Source organism: Pteropus medius, unplaced genomic scaffold, assembly GCF_902729225.1.
Source record: "Pteropus medius unplaced genomic scaffold, Ma_sr-lr_union100, whole genome shotgun sequence".
Taxonomy (NCBI): Eukaryota; Metazoa; Chordata; class Mammalia; order Chiroptera; family Pteropodidae; genus Pteropus; species Pteropus medius.
The window spans coordinates 30,702,071-30,725,757 of record NW_024340849.1 but is presented as its reverse complement, the minus strand read 5'-3'; the positions used below and the strand labels follow the sequence as shown (position 1 = coordinate 30,725,757).

Here is a 23,687-nt window from a genome sequence, read left to right as displayed (position 1 = left end):
CTTTAAAGAAATAAAATGAGATGTGCCAGTGAGATTCTAATCAGAAGGAATCTTTTAAAATATCAATAGCAAACAAAAGCATACTTTGAGGAAAGAAATATTAAAAGGATTAAAATAATGTATGTGTATATACATAAATATATATATGAAAATCCACTATGAAGATAGAAAATGTATGAACCCATATGCACTTAATGTAGCCTAGAAGTATATATAAAATGAATACTGACAGCATAAAAATGAATTGACTAGCATAAGATTTTAACATAGTTATGTTAGAAAAGATAGATCAAGCAGACCAAAATAAGTAAAGCACTCCTCCTATCACACTCCTGGTTGTTATCAGGTTGATTCCCAAGGGTTGCTGGACTGAGACCTAGACTGTTTCCTTGTTATATGAACTTCTCCATAGAGCATCTCAAAGCACAGCAGCTTAATTCATCAGAATAAATAAGCAAGAGGACAAAAAAGAGAGTGCTAGCAAGACAAAAGTCAGTTTTTTACAATCTAATCATAAAAGTGATAGTCTATTAATTTTTCTTTATTCATCAGAAGCAAGTCACTGGGTCTAGCCAGTAACGTTCAAGAGTAAGGTAAAAACTACAGTAAAATTTTCCATAAATCCCTTTCTTGTCCACCAGGTTAACAGTTGTTTGAGCCTGATGATGTAAATGTACATGTGGTAATTAATAGGATTTCCTACTAAAAGAATAGAGAAACAGAAGTATAATCACCAAACTAGAAGAAAAAAAATGATAACAATAACTAAAGTTAAAAAAAGGCAATAAAAAAGGAAAAGAAATAGGGGAAATGGAATAAAGTACATGGTAGTTTAAATCCAAATATATTAGTGATTTGTGAATGTACTTAATGGTCTACCTTAAGAAATGTTTTCAAACAAATAAAAAAAATCTATTTACATGATGTTTACAAGAGAAGTATGTAAAACATGAAGACTCAAAAATATTGAAATTTAAGGAACTAAAAACATATCCCAGGCAAATATCAAAAAAAGCTGGTTAATATCTCAACTGAGTTTAAGGCAAAAGTATTTCAAGAGTCAAAGACAGTCAGTTCATAATGATGAAAGAGGCTAATCATCTCCCAGGAACATATAACAATTTAAAACTTGTGTGAACTTGAGAGAGTCTGAAAATATATGTATCGAAACAAATAAAATTTAAAAAATAAAAAAATGTAGACAGATATACCATCATAGTTAGTGATTTTACCACACTTTCCCTCAACACTTGACACAAAAGTAACAAGAGTCAATAAATGATATAGAACAATGCTTCTCAAACATCACATCGGGATCTTTTTAAAGTGCAGATTTTCATTCAATAGGTCTAGAGCCTCAGACTCTCCGTTTTGAACAAGCACCCAGATAATGCTGATGTTGCTGGTCCACAGACCACACTTGAAATTTAGCAAGGATATACAAAGGTTAACCTCCAGAATTAGTAAACTTTACCTAATGAAATAGTGAAGAATACATTCGGTAAGTAAAGTTCAATAAGTAAAGTACACAAGGAATATTTTCAAATACACAGGAATAGTTACCCAAAACAAACGAACAAAAAAAGAAACTAAGACTCAACAATTTCCAATGAGTTAAAATTATATAATGTTCCCTGACCAAAATATAATTTGGCTGGAAAGCAATAATAATTCATCATGGAAAATTTAAAAATTATACTTCTTAATAACCCATGAGTCAAAGAAGGAATTGCAATGAAAACTATAAAATATATGTAGCAGAATGACAAGGAAGATATAACAATTCAGATGTGATTTATATATTAAATATACATGGTTAAGCACAGGTTAAAATAGACATAGGACATGAATTCACAGGTTTGTGAATAAATTTTGTGTTCTTCATTTTGCTTATATTTACTTGATTCTAACTCCACATGAGGTTTTCTATACTAAATCATTGACCCATTTGAATAAATAAAATTTTTATTATGTCCAATAGAATCATAAAATATTTAAAGCCAAGAGGAATTAGACAAATATCCTAAAACACAATATATCAGAAATAAAACAAAAATCACTTCAATTAATAATATGAAAAATATAGTCTATATGTTTTTAAAGATTCCATTTTATTAGAAATAAAATACATATAAATTAATTATGTATTGTGTTCATAATTAATACAAGGCTATATAATTTGTTTTTAATAATATCATGCTGGAAAAAAATTTTCAATAGTCATTTTTACACATAGATAGCAGGGATATATGTTATTATACCATATCCATAGGAAATTTGGCAATACATATGAACTTGAAAATGACAGAAATGAGTACTTTTTAAAATCTATACACATGTAGATTTACGTATATAAAAATACATATTTCAATTTATATATAAACTTGATAAAATAAATTTGAGTAAATTAGATTCCTTTCTTTTCCCTTATATAAATACAAGAATATAAATGACATTTTTAAATTAATGTTTTACTTCTACATGTTATATGAAGGATTTGTGAAAAATTCTTACTTGTAGGTGTCTATGTTTATTTTATCATTATTAATATCTTTTTCCATGTCTTCTCTAAATTTTTTAGCTTTCAATTTGGCATTTTCACAGTTTCCTATAGCTTCTTTAAGTTCTTCTTGAACTTGTTTGTATAGTCCCATTACCTAGAAATGAAAAATATTTTTGCTAATATATGCACTTAATAGGTAATTAAAATAATCAGATGAGAAAGATCAGAGAAAGAACTTAAACTTACAGTAGTTTTTATTTTGATAAAAAGTTCTTTACATCAATTTTCTTTCCATAGTTAGTCTATTGTTTAGCAAGTAGTGTTTTGGGTTTCCTTTACCATGAAAGGCATTGATACTATGGATATATAAAAGTTATTGAAGAAAACAACTTCAATATCTCAGTTAACATTACCAAAATAAAATCATCTTTTCACCCACGAAAAGTACTGCTGCCTTTTACTGTTTTTATTATTCAAATACTTTATTGTAGAAAAATCAGAACACACAGATAAAGAAGAAAATAAATCACCTGTCATCTCATTTAGGAATAATCATTATTATTTTAATGTAAGGGTCCAAAATATTTCATTTTTATTTTTATTATCTAATATCATAAACATTTTCCCTTGTCTCTCCATCTCTCCCTCCTCTGTTAAACTAAGGAGGGGTGGTTTATATTGGTCATTCATGGAACTAATGGTCTACATGTCCTGTAGGACAGTTGGAGGGAGGGGAGTAAGGGAAGGCCCTAAGGAGTGAGCAATCCTTTCCCCAGTGGTCAAGTGGGGGACTGATATGAAGCAGTTGCCTCCTGAAAAAAGCAATAATTATATCAATTTTTAGAATAGCACAGATACCAGTAACCTTTACAAGATTTTCATTTAAGCACAGGAGTATAGGAACATACACATTTTAGCAGAGAGCAAGGAGAATACTAGGATGATATTAAGCAAACGAAAAGCTCAGGAAACATAACAGAATTCCTAATATCAAAGGAAAAAGGCAATAAATAATATCCCATATCAATTTGTCAGCACCTTTAGAGGAGGCGGCCTGTAAGCATTGCTGAGGCAGTGGTCCTAGTATTGGGAGTTAAGGTGACATCATATGATGTCAAATTCATCTCCAAGGTAAGCTGTGACTGGCATATTCTTTCATATGGATATTCACTCAGGTTGATGTAGGTAATATTTTTGTGGCTCTATGATGTTATGAGGCTGAGCACCTTGTAGAATTTGAAGGCAAGGAACATTGAGCCTTTGGGCTTGATATGCAAGTAGCTATGTACTAAGGCTCAAGCACACAGCCTAGAGGTCTTGCATTATCTAGGCAACTGGGTTACTGCAGCAGACCTCTAGCCAGGGCCTCAAAACAGCAGAATAAAACAAAACAAAACAAAGCTATATTACAAACAAAATACTATAACCAAACACTATATTTCTCCCAGCCCCTAGCAATCACTAATCTACTTTCCGACTTTATGGATTTACCTATTTTAGACAGTTTATATAAGTGAAATCATGCAATATGCAATTGGCTGTCTACTAGCATAGTGTTTCAAAGTTTATCCATGCCACGACATGCATCAGTACTTCGTTTCTTTTTATGACTGAATAATATTCGATGGTATGGATATATCACATTTTGTTTATTAGGAATTCATCAGTTGACAGACATTGTTTGTTTCTATCTTTTGGCTATTATGAACAGTGCTGCTATGAACATTTATGTATAAGCTTTTTTTTTTTTAATATACATATCAGTTTTCAATTCTTTGGGGTATATACCTTAGGGTAGAATTGCTAGAAGAGATGATAATTTGAGGAAAAAGCAAACTCTTTTCCACATGGCTGTGTCATTTTACATTCACACCAGAAAGTTTGATGGTTCCAATTTTTCCATATACCCACAAAACTTGCTATTTTTCATTTTATTTTTAATCTCATCCTGGTTGGTGTGACTGATATCTCATTGTGGTTTTGGTAGGCATTTCCTTAGTGACTAATAATGTGGAGCATTTATTTTTTCACGTGCTTGCTGCCCATTTGTACGTCTTTTGGAGACACGTCTATTCAAGTCCTTTGCCCATAAATAACTGGGCTGTTTGGTTTTTGGTTGTCGAATTACAAAAGTTCTTTACATATTGTAGGTACTACATCCTTTTGAAATGTATAATTTGCAATATTTCCTCTCACTCTATAGTTAGTCTTTTTACTTTTTTGACAGTGTCCTTTGATGAATAGAAGTTTAAAATTTTTTAACTGAGGTATAATTGATATACAACATTTATTAATTTCAAGTATATGACATAATCTGATATTTGTCTATATAGTGAAATGATCACCATAATAAGTCTATTTAACATCTGTCACCATACAGTTTAAATTTTCTTTCTTGTGATGAAAACTTTTACGATTACTCTCTTAGCAACTTTCAAATGTGCAATATAGCATTACTGATTATAGTCACTATGCTGTACATTAAATCCCCATGACTTCTTTATTTTTTAACTGAAAGTTTTTTACCTTTCGACACCTTTCACCCATTTTACCCATCTCCTCTGGCAACCATCAGTCTGTTCTCTATATGAATAAGTTTGTTTATTATTTTTGATTCCACATATAAGTGAGGTCACACAATATTTGTATTTCTTTAACTTACTTCACTTAGCATAATGCCTTCAAGGTCCATCCATGTTGTTGCAAATGGCAAGACTTCACTCTTTTTTTAATTAATTAATTTTTTAGGTGACATTGGTTGATAAAATCCAGTAAGTGTCAGCTATACACTTTAACAGTAAGGCATATATATATTTACACTGTGTGTTCATCTCCCATAGTTAAATTTCTTTCTGTCACCACATATTTGACCCCTTTTATCCCATCTACTTCCCTCCTTTCCCCTCTCTGCTACCCTCTGGTAACTACTATTGTCCATGTCCACGAGTCTCTGTTTGTCCTGTTCATTTGGTGCTTTTAGGTTTATATCCCACATATAAGTAACGCCATATGATTTTCAACTTTTTCAGTCTGGCTGATTTCGCTTAGCATGATTATCTCGTGTTCCATCCATGTTGTCACAAATGGCAGTATAACATCTCTTCTTATGCCTGAGTAATATTCCATCATATATATGTACCACAGCTTCTTGAGCCAATTATCTACTGTAGGACACTTTGGTTGCTTCCATGTCCTGACCACTGTGAATAATGCCACTATGAACATCGGTGTGCAAATATCTTTTTGGATATGGGTTTTCAAGTCTTTGGGGGTAAATACTCAGTAGAGGGATTGCTGGGTCATATGGTAGATCAATTCTTAGTTTTTTAAGGAACATCCATACTGTTTTCCATCGTGTCTGTACCAATATGCAGTCCCACCAGCAGTGTATGAGGGTTCCTTTTTCTCCGCATCCTCTCCAACATTTGTTATTACTTGTCCTGTTGATTATAGCTATTCTAACAGGTGTGAGATGGTATCTCATTGTGGTTTTGATTTGCATTTCCCTAATAGCTAGTGATGTTGAGCACCTTTTCATATATTTTTTGGCCATTTCTATGTTTTCTTGGGAGAAGTGTCTGTTCAGATCCTCTGCCCATTTTTTGATTGAGTCGTTTTGTTGTTGTTGTTGTTATCGAGTAGTATGAGTTCTTTGTATATTTTGGATATTAGGCCCTTACTGGAGGCATTGCTTGAAAATATATTTTCCCATTTGGATGGTTGTCTCTTTACTTTGTTGATGGTTTCTTCTGCGGTACAGAAGCTTTTTAGTTTAATGTAGTCCCATTCATTTATTTTTCCTTTTACTTCCCTTGCCTTTGAGGTCAAATTCATAAAATCCTCTTTAAGTCCAAGGTCCTTGAGTGTAGCTCCTATGTTTTCTTCTATGCATTTTATTGTTTCAGGTCTTATATTCGGGTCCTTAATTCATTTTGAGTTAATTTTGGCGTGTGGTGATAGACAACAGTCTAGTTTCATTCTTTTGCAGGTGGCTTTCCAGTTTTCCCAGCACCATTCATTGAAAAGGCTTTCCTTTCTTCACTGTATGTTTTTGGCTCTTTTGTTGAAAATTATTTGCCCATATAAACATGGGTTTACCCTGGACTCACAATTCTGTTCCATCTGTCTGTGTGTCTGTTTTCTGCCAATACCATGACGTCTTGACTATTGTCTCTTTGTAGCAAAATTTGAAGTTGGGCAGAGTGATGTCTCCAGGCTCGTTCTTTTTTCTCAGGATGGCTTTGGCAATTTGGAGTCTTTTGTGCTTCCATACAAATCTGATGATTTTTCTGTTCAATTTCGTTAAAAAATGCCAATGCAATTTTGATGGGAATTGCATTAAATCTGCACAATGCTTTAGGTAATAAGGTCATTTTAACTATGTAGATTCAAAACTTCACTTTTTCTATGGTTCAATAATATTCTTTTATGTATACATATACATACATATTTTCTTTGCCCATTTATCTGTCGATGGACATATAATTTCCTTATGTGTCCATTTCTAGTAGCTGAGGCCACTATAAATACTGTTTCAATAAACATGGGAGTGCATATACTTTTCAAGTTAGTGTTTTTGTTTTCTTCAGATAAATACCCCCAAGTGGAACTGTTGGATCATATGGTAGTTTTATTTATTTATTTTTTTTTTGAGGAACCTCCATACTGTTTTCTGCAGTGACTGTATTAAGTTACATTGCCATGAACAGTGCATAAGGGATTTTCTTCTTATCCTTGCCAACACTTGTTATTTCTTGTATTTTTGATGGTAGTCATTCTAAAAGGTATAAAGCGGCATCTCTGTACTTTTGATTTGTATTTCCCTGATGATTAGTGACGCTGAGCACCGTTTCATGTTCCTGTTATGCCAGCTGCATGTCTTCTTTGGGAAAATATCTACTCAGATCTTCTGACCATATTTAATTGGATATTTTGGGGTCTTTTTTTCCTATTGAGTTATAAGAGTTCATTATATTTTTTTAATATTAACCCCTTATCAGGTACATGATTTGCAAATATTTTTCCCATTCAGCAGGTTGCCTTTTCATTTTATAGATGGTTTCCTTATTTCTGCAGGCTTTTAGTTTTTAGTTTGATGTAGCCCTGCTTGATTTTTTTTTTTACTTTTGTGCCTTTGCTTTTCGTGTCAAGCCCTAAAATTATCACCAAGACTGATGTCAAGGAACTTACTACCATTGTTTCTTCTAGGAGGCAAAATTTATAAATCATAATTAATTTAAAACATTTGGTTTATTGGAACACATCACAGTATATGATTTTTTAAAAAAGACCAATCATAAGCAACACTTTCTTTTCCATATTCTGAGACACATCTGTTATCAATGAACTATTTATTCAATTATTTATCCATTGTTCAAAAACATTTTTTAGTCCTTACTATGTGCCAAGTAATCTGTTAGTCATGTTTGAGAACATTTGGTGTTATTATAAAATACTTAGTAATATAGATATATGAAGGACAGTACATTTTTTTATATATTATGTGCCCATGTATGTCAATAGCATGCAGAAGCATACAACTTTAAAAAAAAAGTTTTATAATCAGAAAACATTAGAGAAATACATGTTTACCTTGGTTAAAAATTTTTTTTTCAGTAACAGTAACTGATTCTTGCTAAGAGAATCAAAAGGAAATTTATTATGAGAACATCAGTACCAGGGAAATGGATCTGTAGTTTGAGAGGTAAAGATCCACTTTACTTCAAGAAAATTTCTTGCCTTTCCTGTTATTATTTCACATCGGATTATTTTCTACTTACAATAGAACTATAAATATGTGAAAAATTCTATTCTAGTTATTTTCATATATTAATTAATTTCATGTGCACATTAAACTTATGCAGGCAGTGTTATTGTCATATTAATTTTATGAATGAAAAAAATGAGGTACAAAGGTTAAAAATGTATCTAAAATCTGAATGGTAAGATTCAAACACAATGATCACGGAATCTGTGCTCTGAAACACCATTCTAGCTTGCTTTCCTACAGTCTCTATGAACATATTTTTACTTCTTTCTGAGGAGGTATTTGGTTCTCTCAGTGTTCATAATTTTGCTTTTCATTTTTGTGTTTTGTCAGTTATACTCATAATATAAATATGCATTTTCTTATCACTCTTTTGTAAAGTATCACTTATTTGTAAGATATCTGCTGTCATTTATAGCAGAGGGTTTTCGTTATTTTGGTTGAACATCTATAACCTTTCTTAATAGCACCCCAATTTCATTATGAAAAATTACCTTCCTTTGTGTTGTATACCCCTAAGTGGATGGTTTAATCACAGTTCTTGCCTCCCACTATAAAAGCCAAGGGAGCCAGATTCTTGCTCACTTTGACTCCTGGAATAGCAAGAGGTGGTCAGCTGACCTAAAAGCCAGGTAATCAGACTCTTTTCCAGGAATTTAAGATGCAACGAGTGATACAATGATGAGGAAATAGTGGAAAGGCAATGATTACATTAATGATAGTTGTATTATCCTGGGTTCTCCAGAGATATAAAACCAACAGGATAAAGAAATAGAAATAGAAGAAGGGAGAGAGAGAGGGAGGAAGAGAAAGAGACTGATTAATTTTAAGGAACTGGCTCATATAATTGTAGAGGTGTACGTCCAAAATCTTCAGGGTAAGCCAGCAAGCTAGATATCCAGGGAAAAGTTGCAGTCCAAGTCTGAAGGCTATCTGTTGGCAGAATTCTTTCTTGCTAAAAGAAGTTCAGCCTTTGTTCTATTAAGGACTTCAACTGATTGGATGAGAGGCCCACTCACATTATGGAGGGTTGTCAGCTTTATTCAAAGTCCACTGATTTAAATGTTACTCTCATAGAAAAAAACACCTTTACAGAAGCACACAGAATGTTTGACAAAATACCTGGCCATCCTGGCATAGCCAAGTTGACACAAAAAGTTAACCATCATAGCAACCCTGATAGGCTCTATACAAAGGTTGCTATTTTCTAGGCCTATTATAATGCATTTTCTCATTTTCTTCCCAATTTCCAGCATGGTCTTCCAGCTGCCCAACAACCCTGCTCTCCTCTGCCTTGAACATGTCTCAATCCACTATTAGGGAAAAACATACCAGAGGAAAAAGGGATACCAACTCACACATCTACTGACAAATTTTAAAATATGAAAATAAAAATGTTGACAAAAATGTGAGGTATTTCAGTTAGGGTTGGGTTTGGCTATATGAGAAATAAGCCAAATAAACAAGATTTCAGTTTATTTAGATCTAAGGCTCCAACTGCCTGTCTGTTCAGCCATCCTGAATACTTCATTCCCAAAGTTGTACTTTTTTCTGTAAAGTAGAAATGAGAGCCGCAGCTATCATATCTAGATTATTGGAAGTTTAAAAAGTGGCTAAGTATAAGGTGCTACTTCTGAGTCAGTCTATTTCAAGGAACTTTCCTAACAAACGTAATCAATGACACCTACATCTCACTAGAAATGCCATAAGAAAAGTGAAATTGGGAAATGACTTTTAGCCTGATGCATTTCTATCCAATTATATAAGAAAGGAGAATAACACTAGAATTCTTGTACATGGTAGAGAAATGAAGAGTCTCCAGCACTGTTACTACTCCAGTAATACAAATTAGAGACACACTGAAGAGCAACTTGAATTTATCTAATAAAGTTGAAAATGTATATAACCCATGACCAGTAAGTAAATACATCACTAGATACATATCCAAGAAAAATTCACAGACACAGAGAAAAACATGTTCATGGCAGCTTATTGTTTATATTCAAATCAGCATTTTTATTGCTAAATATTGGTAAGAACTCAGATAATCAAGACAAGAGAAAATGGTAAATAATAAATTGTGTTTTATTATTTATTAAAATATCTATTTTATGTAACATGGCAAATAACATGAACGCACTAGATCTATATGTATCAACAGTAGCTTGATCTCAAAGACAATGTCAGATTAAAAAACAATTTGCAGAAAGTCACACATTTGAAACTATTAAAAGAATTAAAAAATACTACGTAATATGCATAAATACATATATACATATAAAAATATTCAAATTTTGCCCAGAAACAATTTCATGATAAGGCTGTATGTGAAGAATAGGAGAGGAAAATGGAACTGTTGAGGGGAATACAGGAAATATCTGACTTAATTTATTTACTTTAATATTATCAAAAGCAAATATGATACCAAGTTAAAATTGTTCATTTAGTGGCAGGTATAATAATTCATTTTTCTATAATATAATTCTATAAATAGAAGAATTAAATGTTAATCATTAAAAAGACTTCAATATTTATTTTCATCAATAATGAAATTGACCGATATATTCCAGTTGCATCTTTCCTCAGTTCAATTTACAACTTCAAAAATTACCATGTTGTTTTAAATGTCCAATATTTTATTAGTAGGTTGACTTTTATTATTTATACCCCTAGGTATAAAAATAAGGGAAGATAACACAGTTCAAATGAATACCAATCAACTGTATTGTGTATAGTTTAATAATTCCTTTGGGAAATAAACAGCAGGTCAATTTTCAATGAAAATAAAACCTTTAAAGATATATTAACTTCTCATAGTTGAAAGAGTTTTGTGTAACTAAGTAACAATCTATAAAATACATCTCCATAAACTTACCTCAATTTTTTTTTTATAAAATTCTTTCAGAGCTTCAAGTTCCTGGTTCCACTTTGAATTCAGTAGAGGACCATATTTTTTCATGTAGTCAATGTCTACTTGAAGCTTTCCATTAGCTTCTTCTAATTTTGCTTTTTGTTTCTCCAAATGTTTTAGTTGATGACCTTTATCTTCGAGATGGCATCGTAATTCTATAATGTCTCTCAAATAGGTCTCATGTTCTAGACATACAATGATAAGAAGAAAAGAAAATCTGATTTTAAAATAAAACTTCCATCAGGGCTCCAGTGCTGGAAAGAGGAATCCCCACAAAATATGGCCATAAAAATCAGTGGGGAGTCCAATCCTCTGGGTAAGATGGAAGGCTACTAGAAACCCAGGTGTTCCCTTAAAGGGCCCACGCACAGACTCACTCACTCGCAGGAACTCACCCTGAGTTCAGCAAAGGAATAGCAGTTTAGTAGGTGCTAGAAACATAGAGGGAAAGACTGATTTGTGTGGTTTCAGGTTGAGAGTTGGAGGGTCAGCTGCCACTATTATCCCTGTTTTGAGCCCTCCCCCTGTGCAGCCTACAGTCAGGCGCCATCTTGCCTGTGTTGAGCTCTCCTCTAAACACAGCCAAATCTGAATCTGCATTGGCCTAGTAAACTCTGCTTGCTTCACCCTGGTGACTCACTAAGACTTCATCTCACTGAACTCAAAAATTACTGGGGCATATTCGTGGCCCCACCCCACACTCTGAGTGGCAATCAACGGGCATCAGCTCAAGCACCTCTAGAGACACTTCTGGTGGTAGGTAACCAGCTTGGGCCAGAGCTGCAATACTTCTTGAACAAATCTCAAGTGTCAGCGAGCCTGAGGCATTGGCAACAGGCATTGGTATGATCTGAGACTTTTGCAAGTGGCCACAGGCTCAGCACTGGCCATCAAATCTGAATATGTACTAACCTGGTGAATACCACTCACCCACCCTGTGACTTCCTGAGACTTGGCCTCAACTAATTTGTATACCACCCGAAACTCAGCTGCTAAGACTTATGGGAAGCTGGCAGGCAGCCTCAGGCCTGGGGGTACCCTGGGCCTTTTTGGCTAAGTTGCCCCAGGCTTGCTGTTGGTGGCTGTTGGCCTCAGTTCAGATGCAGCCTCTCTCATGTGCCTCCAGGCCCAGCACAGGCAGTGACCAACCTCAGATAGCTTTGTAGCTCCTACCAGGTAGCCTGGGCCAGTCAAATGCAGTGGCTGACCTTTGCCTGCACGGGAACCCCAGCCAAGGAGCCCCAGAGTCAACACACCCAGGGGCCAGCATCAGACCACAACAAAATACCACCTGATTAGCCTACAAGCAGCACACCCAAAGGGTGGTGTCAACAGGTCAACTGGCACACAAGCCCACTGGGGTAAATCTCACTCTGTGGGGTCAGCCCCTGCACCAGCAACTCATATGCTGTGAGTGTGGCAAATCCTCAAAGCCAGTCAGCCTGAGAGTCAATCCTACTCACTGACACACTAACAGTAATCAAGGCTTAATTATCACAGGAGAGCACACAAAACCCACACAAGGGACACTACTGGAGCTCCTGATGCAGGTAGAAAGGAAGACTGTACCACTGGGCCGCAGAGGGGACCTACTACACAAGGCCACCCAGCCAAGACTGGGAGACATAGTAAATTTACCTAATACATAGAAATGAACATAGAAAGACAGCCAAAATGAGAAAACAAAAAATCATGTCCCAAATCAAAGAACAGTAAAAAACTCCAGAAAAAGAACTCAGTGTAATAGAGGCAAGTAATCTACTGATACAGAGTTTGAAACACTCATTACAAGGATGTTCAATGACCTTAGGGGAAGAATAGATGATCTCAGTGAGAACTCAACAAAGAGATAGTAAGCATAAAAAAGAACATTGAAACCATAAAAAAAAAAAACAGTCAGGAATGAAAAATACAATAACTGAAATGAAGAATACTCTATAAAGAATCAACAGATTAGATGAAGCAGAGGATCAAATCAGTGATTTGGAAGATTAGGTAAGAGAAAACATCCAATCAAAACAGCGAAAAGAAAAAAGATTTAAAAAAATGAGGAAAGATTAAGAAACCTCTGAAATAGCATCGAGTCTAACAATCTTCACATCACAAGGATACCAGAAGGAGACAAAAGAGAGCAAGGGATTAAGAACCTATCTGAAGAAATGATGATTGAAAACTTTCTTTGCCTGGTGAAGGAAATGTATGTACAAGTCCAGGAAGCACAGAGTCCCAAACAAGATGAATCCAAACAGGGCCACATCAAGACACATCATAATTAAAATGTCAAAGGGTAAAGACAAAGAGAGAATCCTAAAAGCAGCCCAAGAAAGGCAGCTAATTACTTACAAGGGAGGTCCCATAAGACTGTTAGATGATTTCTCAACAGAAACTTTGCAGGCCAAAAAAGATTAGCACAAAACATTCAAAGTAATCGAAAGTAATGACCTATAATCAAGGTTACTTTACACAGCAAAGCTGTCAATTAAAATGAAAGGTGAGATAAAGAGCTTCCCAGAGAGGAAAAAGCTAAAGGAATTCATCACCAACAAGCCAGTATTCCAAGAAATGTTAAAGGGACTTCTTTAAGAAAAAGAAAGGAGAAAAAATTGTAAATGTAAATAATAAAATGGCAATAACTATGTACCTATCAATAATCACTTTAAATGTAAATGAATCAAATGCTCCAATCAAAAGACATAGGGAAGTTGAATGAATAAGAAAACAAGGCCTATATATATGTTAGATCCACTTCAGATCAAAAGACACAAATAGACTGAAGGTAAAGAAATGGAAAAAGAAATTTCATGCAAATGGAAATGAAAAAACAAAGCTGGGGTAGCAATATTTATATCAAATGAAATAGGCTGGAAAACAAAGGCCATAATAAGAGACAAAGAAAGATACTGCATAATGATAAAGCGATCAATCCAACAAACGGGCATACCCCTAGTAAACATTTACATACCCAACATAGGAGCACCTAAATAAATAAAGCAAATAATGACTGATAGAAAGGAAGAGACTGATAGTAATATAGTCATATTAGGGGGCTTTAACATCCCCATTGACACCAATGGACAGATCTTCCAAACAGAAAATCAAGGAAACAGTGGCCTTAAATGACACACTAGACCAGATGGATTTAATTGATATTTTTAGAGCATTTCATCCCAAAGCAGCAGAATATAAATTCTTCTCAAGTGCACATGGAACATTTTCTAAGATAGGCCACAAAACAAGTCTCAGTAAATTTAGAAGATTGAAATCATAATCAAGTGTCCTCTCTAATCACAATGTTATGAAAAAAGAAATCAATTACAAGAAAAAAAATAAAAAATACACAAATGCATGGAAACTAAATAACATGCTAAACAATAAATGGGTTAACACTGGGATCAAGGAAGAAATCAAAAGATACCTTCAGACAAATAAAAATGAAAACAAAATGACTCACAATCTATGGGACACAGCAAAAGCTGTCCTAAGAGAGAAATTCATAGCAATACAAGCCTACCACAAGAAACAAGAAAAATCTCATATAATCCAACCTTACACTTAAAGGAATTAGGAAAAAAAAAACAAAAAAACAGAAAATAAAGTCCAAAGTGAATATAAGGAAGAAAATATTAAGACCAGAGAGGAAATAAATGAAATAGAGTCTAGAAAAACAATACAAATGATCAATAAAACCAAAAGCTAGTTCTTTAAAAACATAAACAAAATTGATAATCTTTTAACCAGACTTATTGAGAAAAGGAGAGAATCCAAATAAACAGAATCAAAAATGAAAAAAGAGAAGTGACAAGTAATTCCACAGAAATACAAAGCATTATAAGAAATAACTAAATACAATTGTATGCCAACAAATCGGAGAATTTGGAAGAAATGGATAAATTTCTAGAGACATAAAATCTTCCAAGAATGAATCAAGAAGAACTGGAAAATCTGCATATTCCGATTATTACTAACAAATCAACTCAGTAATTTAAAAACTCTCAAAAAACAAAGGTCCTGGACCAGATGGCTTCGCAGGTAAATTTTACCAAACATTCAAAGAAAAATTAACACCTATTTATCTCAAACTACTCCAAAAAAGTCAAGAAAAGAGAAGGCTCCCAAGCTCATTTTACGAGGCTACCATTACCCTAATTCCAAAACCAGACAAAGACTTTACAAAAAAATAAAAAATTATAGGCTGATACCCCTTTTGAACGTAGAACTACCTTATGACCCAGCAATTGCACTTCTGGGTATCTATCTGAAGAAAAACAAAATGCTAATTTGAAAAGATATATGCACACCTATCTTCACTGCAGCATTATTTATAATAATCAAGATATGGAAGCAACTTAATCAAGATATGGAAGCCCATCAATAGATGATTGGATAAAGAAGTGATGCATATATACAATGGAATATTACTTGGCCACAAAAAATAAAATCTGCAATGAGATGGATAAACCTAGAGGGTATTATGTTAAGTAAAATAAGTCAGAGAAAGACAGTGAACTCTCAGTATTACTTTAAAAGGAGAAAACAGCCATTAAATCTATATGTAATTTATTTTATTCAAATAACATAATTGAAGAACCACTGGATAACTATTTTGTCAGGCACAATGAAAACAAAACTAAAATCCAAATAATCAAGAAAATTACAAAAAAATTCAAAAATCTAAATAAAAATTCTAATATTTTCTTGCAACTACCTGAACTATGTACACTCTACTTTGGAGACTACAATTTTAGAAGACTTATAACATTACAACAAAGGTGTATGTATAGGTTCAGTCTGACACATAATTTGAATTAATGGCTGTTATCCTAGAGTAATAAAAATTACAGCCTTTCGTGTCTCTTAGATTAAATGATAGATTATATGAGTACCCTAATATAATTCATTTATAAAACACATGAATCCTGAATTAAGGTTTTATTTACCTTATGATAGCAAAAACAACTTCCAGCCTCAAGCAGAATTATGTAGTCAGGCATGTTTGATAGGTAGGCATAGTTTTGGAGAATAAAACATCTAATGCCTTTAGACTATTTAATACTTTACCAGTCTAAAGGCATTAGATGTTAGCATTTCTTTTTTAAACATTTGTTATGTGCATGACTTTTGGAAACATCTCAAGTTTTATTGCCTGCTAGAAGCAACCACTATTTTACTACTGAATTCTCAAAAGCAGATGCATGTACTTCCTAAAATATCACTTAGAACTCTTTTGTTTTCCTATATTTAAAGATGTGGCCAATAACACCAACTGGCAATCACATTAAATTTCTAAATTTCTAGTACTCAAATACTGTAGTCATTACATGAAATATGTACCAAATGTTCACATGCCCCTTGGGTACCATAAATCCTATGGAATTTCCAACAAACACAAATGACAGCAGGTCCAGGTTTGCTCAACACATCCTTCCAGTTAAGCATTATCATTAATAGGATCTATCAAAAGTGTGCTAGTATGAATGTAAAATAGTATGGTCACTAAAACAGAGTTGAATATTTATTCAGAGTTGTAAATGGTAATATAAAAAAAAAATCTTTATTATTACCTTTCTGCACAGCAAATGGGATTTCTTGAAGTCTCCAGATTGACCAAGAATCAATTTTTCCGTTTATCTGTTTTCTTCTTGATTGTTGTTCTTTTAAAGCTGCTTCGGCTTCTGCACGGTCAGTTTCTAGACTTTTAATGAGATGAATGGCCTCTGATAGCAATGTTTCCATTTCCTGCTTTAATTCTGAACACTTTTCAACTTAAAAAAGAAATATGCATTCTCATTTGTTAATGAATCAGTCTAGAAACTAGGTGGTTGAAACATGGGTACTAGTTATACGACTATTTTTAACATTTATATGTACATAATAAGAATTTTAGAAAAACGAATTAGCCCTTTAAAGACTGTTTTATTATAATACAATCATAACATTGATTATAACTGTAGAAAGACAGATTTTTTAAATAAACATTTTATAACATAATTAGAATAGATAAATCTCAACCAATATCTTCATGCATAATATTTTATCTGAAGGAAAAACAAATGTTCTATTCACAAGTTGCATTTTTAAATTATGCTTCTGTTTCTTCCTGTTCTATGAGACAAGTAAATCATAATTATTATATCAGATAAATACTGAAAATCCTCAAATGGTTCCTAGAAACAAAATACTTAATATTCTTTATCTTATCAGATAATAACATCCCTAGTTAGCCTTACCAAGAATTCATTGTTGTTTCTAAAATCTATTTATTCAGTTATAACACAAATTAACTTCTTTAATGAAAGATATTTGTGATTCTTGGTCCACAGCTCTGGAATGATATGGTTTAATGTTAATAAAATGATTAACATGGGTATTCACTCATTTTTTATGAAAGAAATGGGTAGAGAGCCTGTTATGTTCTAGGCAATATGCTCTCTCCCTGGAAATAGATCAATAAAGAAGAAGGATATGGGCCCCACTTTGGTGACATTTATACTTATAAACAGTGACTTTTGCCAAAATGTGACATAACAAGAAGACATAAGTAAACACACTCTCAAGAAAGGCAAAACCCACAAAACTTTGAGGCTGAGAAAAAAACAGTAAAACTGGATCAAGAAGAAAGGTAACCAATAGATCTTTGTTTTCTTTTGTTTTGCTTTTGGACATAAAGACAATAATTTTCTACTAGAAGACAGCATTACATAATGGTTATAAATGTAAGCTCATCAGTCACAGTTTCTACTTCTAACCTATGGACTTATCGAAGAAATTAATTCAGCATTATGCCTGAAAAGAATTCTTGAGAAACAGGTTTCTCTACTGTAATGCATAAAATTATCTTTTTCTGGACCTTTATTTGGTCTCTATTTATTTGGTCTATTATCTTTTTTTTTTTTCAAATTCTGGAAACTTCAAATCCTGGAAACTTCATATTCTTAATTGTCTGTTTTCGACAATACACACATTAAACACGGGGTTCCCCAGCCCACTTATGATCTATTCAATTTCTATAGCAAGATTTCAGGCTGAAACATGCTGAAGTTAATGCCACTTAAATTAAACCACTTCTGATCAGATATGTATGTGTCCAAAGGTGTCCATTCTGTTTTTATAAGATGTCCGTTATATTGTTCCTACCACAGCATTCTAAAATAAATGCTGTATGTATAACTGGGGGCCTCCACTTCATTGTCTTTAACATCTCTCAATTTTTTTCTAGAATACCATCTCAATTAGTTTTCAAATTCAAATGTACCTGTTTATAATAAATGTAGTTTATTTTAATTGTAGTTAATGTAACTGTTATTGTGACTGTTAACATATTTTTTCCTCCCAGCAGTTATCATGTAAAAAAATTAAGAAGTAATGAATGAGGTTTCATCTTCACTGTAGACATAAATAGTAAAAAGGAAAAGTAAAAACAGCCTCACTATGAATGACAGCTTTGAATTATAAAATATGCTTACTTTTTAAAAGTTCTGAGTTTTTAGTTACCTTTCACTAAAGGAAGGTGTTTAAAAATATTCAAGAGGAGGTATTTAATATAATATCAAGAATTGACAACATATAAGTACAAGACCAGATCCCTGATTTCAGTGTACAGAAAATGACAAGCTCAACAAAATGGACAAAATATACTTGTTCGGATAAAATACGGTAATGAGTTTAAGATTTGTGCCCCAATGTGCTGATGTCCCTTGCTCTAGACTCTTACTGGGCCAGCCTTCCTACAGATGTGTGCTACAGGACAAAGGGGCCCAAGCAGGGTGTGTGGGAAATCAACAAGTACTGAAATTGGGAAAATAAGCAAAGGTATAGTTACTATCCTGTTATATAGGCATCGTGTGGTTTCAAAATAACATGAGATCTTAAATCGCCATTTTCAATATTACTGAAGGTGATTTCTGAGAATCAACATGGAGATAAATAAAGTCAATTTTATCTTTATAATGTAAAAAATATATATTCAATTACACTGAAGAATTTTAACACAAATCTTATTTCAGTATGTAAATTATTTTACATTTTGTAAATTATGACAAGAATATTAGCCTTTATATATATAATAGAGCTATAATGTCCAGTATGGTAGCCATAAACCATACATAATTATTTATATATAAATGTAAGTTGAAGTTAGATTAAAAATTAAATTCCTCTGTCTCACTATCCACATTTCAAGTACTCAACAACTGTATGTGGCTGAAAGCTATTCTATTAGAAAGTGCAGCTATAGAACACTTTATCACAAAAAGTTCTACTGTACAGTACTAAATTACAGTTAGCTTCTTGAGAGGTAGGCAGAGATCATTATAGACTCAGGACCTAGACAAGTATATAGTACATAATAGTCATTAATAAATATTTGTTGAATAAATATTTAATCAAATGATATAGAAATCTCCTCTATTAGACACTCATAAGAATTCTAAAACATAATCACTGTGAAAATCAGAAATATAGTAAATAAAAAATAAACGAGATTTTAAATATAATTACACTTATCTAAGTATGAAGTACAACTTTACCTCTCTCTTCTTCAGGTTTGACCTCTTTCTCTGATGTAGCAATACTCCAATCTTTCAGGTCTTTTGTAGAAGTTCTGCTCCTATGTAATGAGAGAGAAGCAACCAATTACTATAGAAGGCCTGTACCTGAAGCTAATAAAACAAATTTTAGGTGATGCTTTTACAGTGAATATTAAATGTTTGTGGTGAAACTTACTGTACATGCTAACTCAACTGACTGGAGATTAATAAAGCAAAATTCTAACATATAATGGGCTTTATACTTCATAGTAAATAGCAATTTAAAATGTTACAAATGATCTGAAATTTTTTGAGAGGATATTAGTATTTTTTTAATGAAATTGGTCTTTCCTAGAGAATGTTGCTATCAGAAAAAGGTAGTTTATCGAAAATAATTTAAATGAGCTATTTCTCTAATTTCAGTTTAGCCATTTCCAGGGAGTCCATATAAATTACAAGAAGCAAAAATACTTTCAGATTTGAATTTAATAAGGTTTTAGAAAAATGTCCAAATGAAAATGTTATTTCTTTTCTAAAGAATCTTTTAGCTAAAGTTCTATATGTTTAATAACAAAATATTTCTCATTATCAATATTTCTCCTAATTCTTGGATCCTAGGTTTTGTTGTATTTAAGCAAAAGTATTTTTTCTCTGATAATAGTTTTAAGAAAATCAGTATCAACAACGAAGCAGGGAGTTTCATATTTATTATTATTTTTTGCTTATTAAAGAAGTATTACAAATTAAAGAAAGTTATACACAATTATCACAAAATAAAAAATAATCTACATTAATTACTCTTTTCAGACATATCATAGAATATAACATTCTAGTGATATCTCAATTTTCATAAAATTAGAGTCAAAATTTTCCATGCTTTAGTTGCATGCCATTGTTTTCTGTATATTTGACTACCATTTACTATTTATTATTTACCATTTACCATTTACTATTCTGATGGCTGCATATTATCTCATTGTCATTCTACAATTTGTTTAGGAAAGTCTGTCTATTTTGAAGTCAGGGACATATTCATTATATTTTCTTTCTTCCTTTTAAAATTTCATTTTAAATGGTCCTGTTGAATAAGGTAACATTTTTTTCTTGTTTGCTTTTAAAAATAGAAAAGTAATTATGCCAGCATCTAATATTAAATATAGCTCTCATCACTGTCTTACAACACCAACTACATGATACAGTACATTATTATACATAATTGAATTGATTTTCGTGTCTTATATTCCAAAATTCAGTTAATGTTTAGACGGGCGGAATTCTGTTTTAATTCATACATATAAATTTTTTAATTGAGGCAAAAGTCACAAAACATACAATTAACCATTTAAGTGTAAACTTTCATGGAACTTAGTACATTCAATGCTGTGCAATTCTTATCTCTATCTGGCTCCAAAACATCTTTATCACCTCAAAAGAACACCTGCTATTTATTAAGCAATCTCTCCCCTTTCCCTCTCCCACTAGCCCCTGGCAGCCACCAATTTGCTCCCCATCTATATAGGCTTACCTAGTAAGGATATTTCACATAAATGGAATCATACAATAAATGACCTTTTGCTTCTGGCTTCTTTAACTTAGGCCTAATGGTTTAAGAGCTTACCCATGTTATAGCATGTATCAGAACTACATTGCTTTTTATGATTAAATAACATTCCATTGTATAGATATACCACCATTTATTTATCAAATAGTCCATGTAAGGATTTGAGATTGTTTCCCCAATTTGGCTATTGTGAATACTTATGATATGAACATTTGTATAAAAGCTTTTGTTTGAACACATGTTTTGAAAGCTTTTGTGTATATACCTTGGAGTGGAATGCTAGGTCATGTGGTAATTCTAGGTTTAACTAGCTGAGGAACCTTCAAAATATTTTTCACAGCGGCTGAACCATTTTGCAATCACACCAGCAATGTATACGGGGGTCCAATGTTGAATTAAAGTGAGCATCCTTGTCTTGTTCCTTATCTTAACTTAAAAACTTTCAGTCTTCACCATTAAGTGTAATGTCAGTCGAGGGATTTTCATAAATATTCTTTATCATGTTTTGAAAATATCCTTCCAATCTTAGTTTTCTGAGTGTTTTCAACATAAAAAGGTGTTAGAATTTGCAACCTGCTTCCCACATCAATTGAGATGTTCACAAAGGTTTACCCTCTTTCATTTTATAACTGTGATGTATTACATTGATTTTTGTATTTTGTATTTTGAACTGCATTCCATTACTGGGATAAATCTCACTTAGCCATGATATATAATTCCATTAATATGTTGCTGAATTCAGGTTGCTACTATTTTGTTGAGAATTTCTATATGTATAGTCATAAAGTCGTTGGTCTATATTTCCTTTCCTTGGGAGCTTTTTTCTGACATTAGTATCAGGGTAATACTGGCCTCACAGAATGAGTTTGGAAGTGTTCCTATCCCTTCTGTGTTTTTAAAGAGTTTGAGAAGCATTGTTATTAATTCTTCTTTCAACGTTTAGTAGAATTCACCAGTTAAGCCACCTGGTCCTCGGATTTTCTTTGTTGGGAGATTTTGATTACCCATTCAAACTCTTGTTAGATCTGTTTAGATTTTTCTACTTCTTCCTGAGTCAGTTTTGCCAGTTCATGTGTTTCTAGGAATTTGTCCATTTCATCTTGGTTATCTAATTTTTTAGTACTGTCAAATGTTCATAGTATTATAAACATTTTTATTTCTGTAAAGTCTGTAGAAACATTCTAATTTTTTATGATTTTAGTGATTTTTCCCTTTTTTTCTTGGTAAGTCTAGCTAAAGGTTTGTAAATTTGGCTGATCTTTTTAAAGAAACAACTTTTGTTTTCATTGATACTAATTTTTTACTCCCTATTTCATTTATCTCTGCTCTAATCATTATTTCCTCTCTTTTGCTAGCTTTAGCACATTCACTCTTTTCTTGTTCTGTAAGGTATAGTGTTAAGTTGCTAGATTTGGGATCTTTTTTAATGTAAGCATTTATGGCAATAAATTTCCCTCTAAGCACTGTTTTGCTGCATCCCATAAGTTTTGGTACATTGTGTTTTCATTTCTCATTAATCTCAAAGTATTTTCTAACTTCTCCTATGACTCAGCTTTGACTCATTAGATTTTTTAGTGTGTTGTTTAATTTCCACATATATATGAATTCTCTAGGTTATTTCTAGTTTTATTCTATTGGGGCACAGAAAATACTTTGTATGATTTCAGTCATTTTAAATTTATTGAGATTTGTTTTGTGGTTTAATATATGATCTATCCTAATAATGTTCAATGTGAACATGAAGAGAATGTGTTTTCTTTTTTTTTTTTTTAGACGAGGCAACCCTTGGTTGACTTCACAGATTGCAAAGACTTTATCAGTTTACAATCCCTTATTTTTAAATTTTTTACGCCTATAGTACCTGGTCTTCCTATGTGGTCTCCCATCCAAGTACTAACCAGGCCTGACCCTGCTTAGCTTCCAAGATCAGTCGGGATTGGGCTTGTTCAGGGTAGCATGGCCGTAGATGCAAAGAATGTGGTATACACTATCTGGTATAGTGTATTATGTAAGTCAGTTAGGTTTAGATATCTCTAGTGTTGGTCAAGTCTATTTCTTTATTAATCTTTTCTTTAGTTCTTATATCAATTATTAAAAGTGAGGGTATTGAATTCTCACTCATTATAGAACTATTTCTCCCTTCAATTCTGTCAGTTTATATTTCATGTATTTTGAAGTTACATTTTTAGATGTATATCTTTATAACGTTTATATCTTGATGAAAAGACTTTTTTTTATCAAGATATTAAGTATTCTGTCTCTTGTAAAATGTTTTCACTTAAAGTATATGTGTGATATTATTATAGCCACTCCAGCTCTATTTTGGTTACCAGTTTCATAGAATATATTTTTCTTCCTTTCATTGTCAACCTACTTGTAACTTTGGATCTCAAGCAAGTCTCTTATAAACAGCATATAGT

The 23,687-nt window shown here is 32.6% G+C and overlaps 1 protein-coding gene and 1 pseudogene across 1 annotated transcript in view; both read right to left on the bottom strand.

The window, feature by feature from the left end:
- Positions 1–23,687, bottom strand: part of CCDC178 (coiled-coil domain containing 178) — a gene marked incomplete at its 5' end in the record, with an annotated part of 313,561 nt that overhangs the window by 268,434 nt on the left and 21,440 nt on the right. The window contains 4 exons of the mRNA XM_039846669.1: positions 2,515–2,657; positions 11,146–11,366; positions 16,743–16,943; positions 19,707–19,786. Of these exons, the coding sequence (XP_039702603.1) occupies positions 2,515–2,657; positions 11,146–11,366; positions 16,743–16,943; positions 19,707–19,786 (645 nt within the window). The remainder of the gene's footprint in view (positions 1–2,514; positions 2,658–11,145; positions 11,367–16,742; positions 16,944–19,706; positions 19,787–23,687) is intronic.
- Positions 23,117–23,235, bottom strand: LOC120589760 (uncharacterized; annotated as a pseudogene).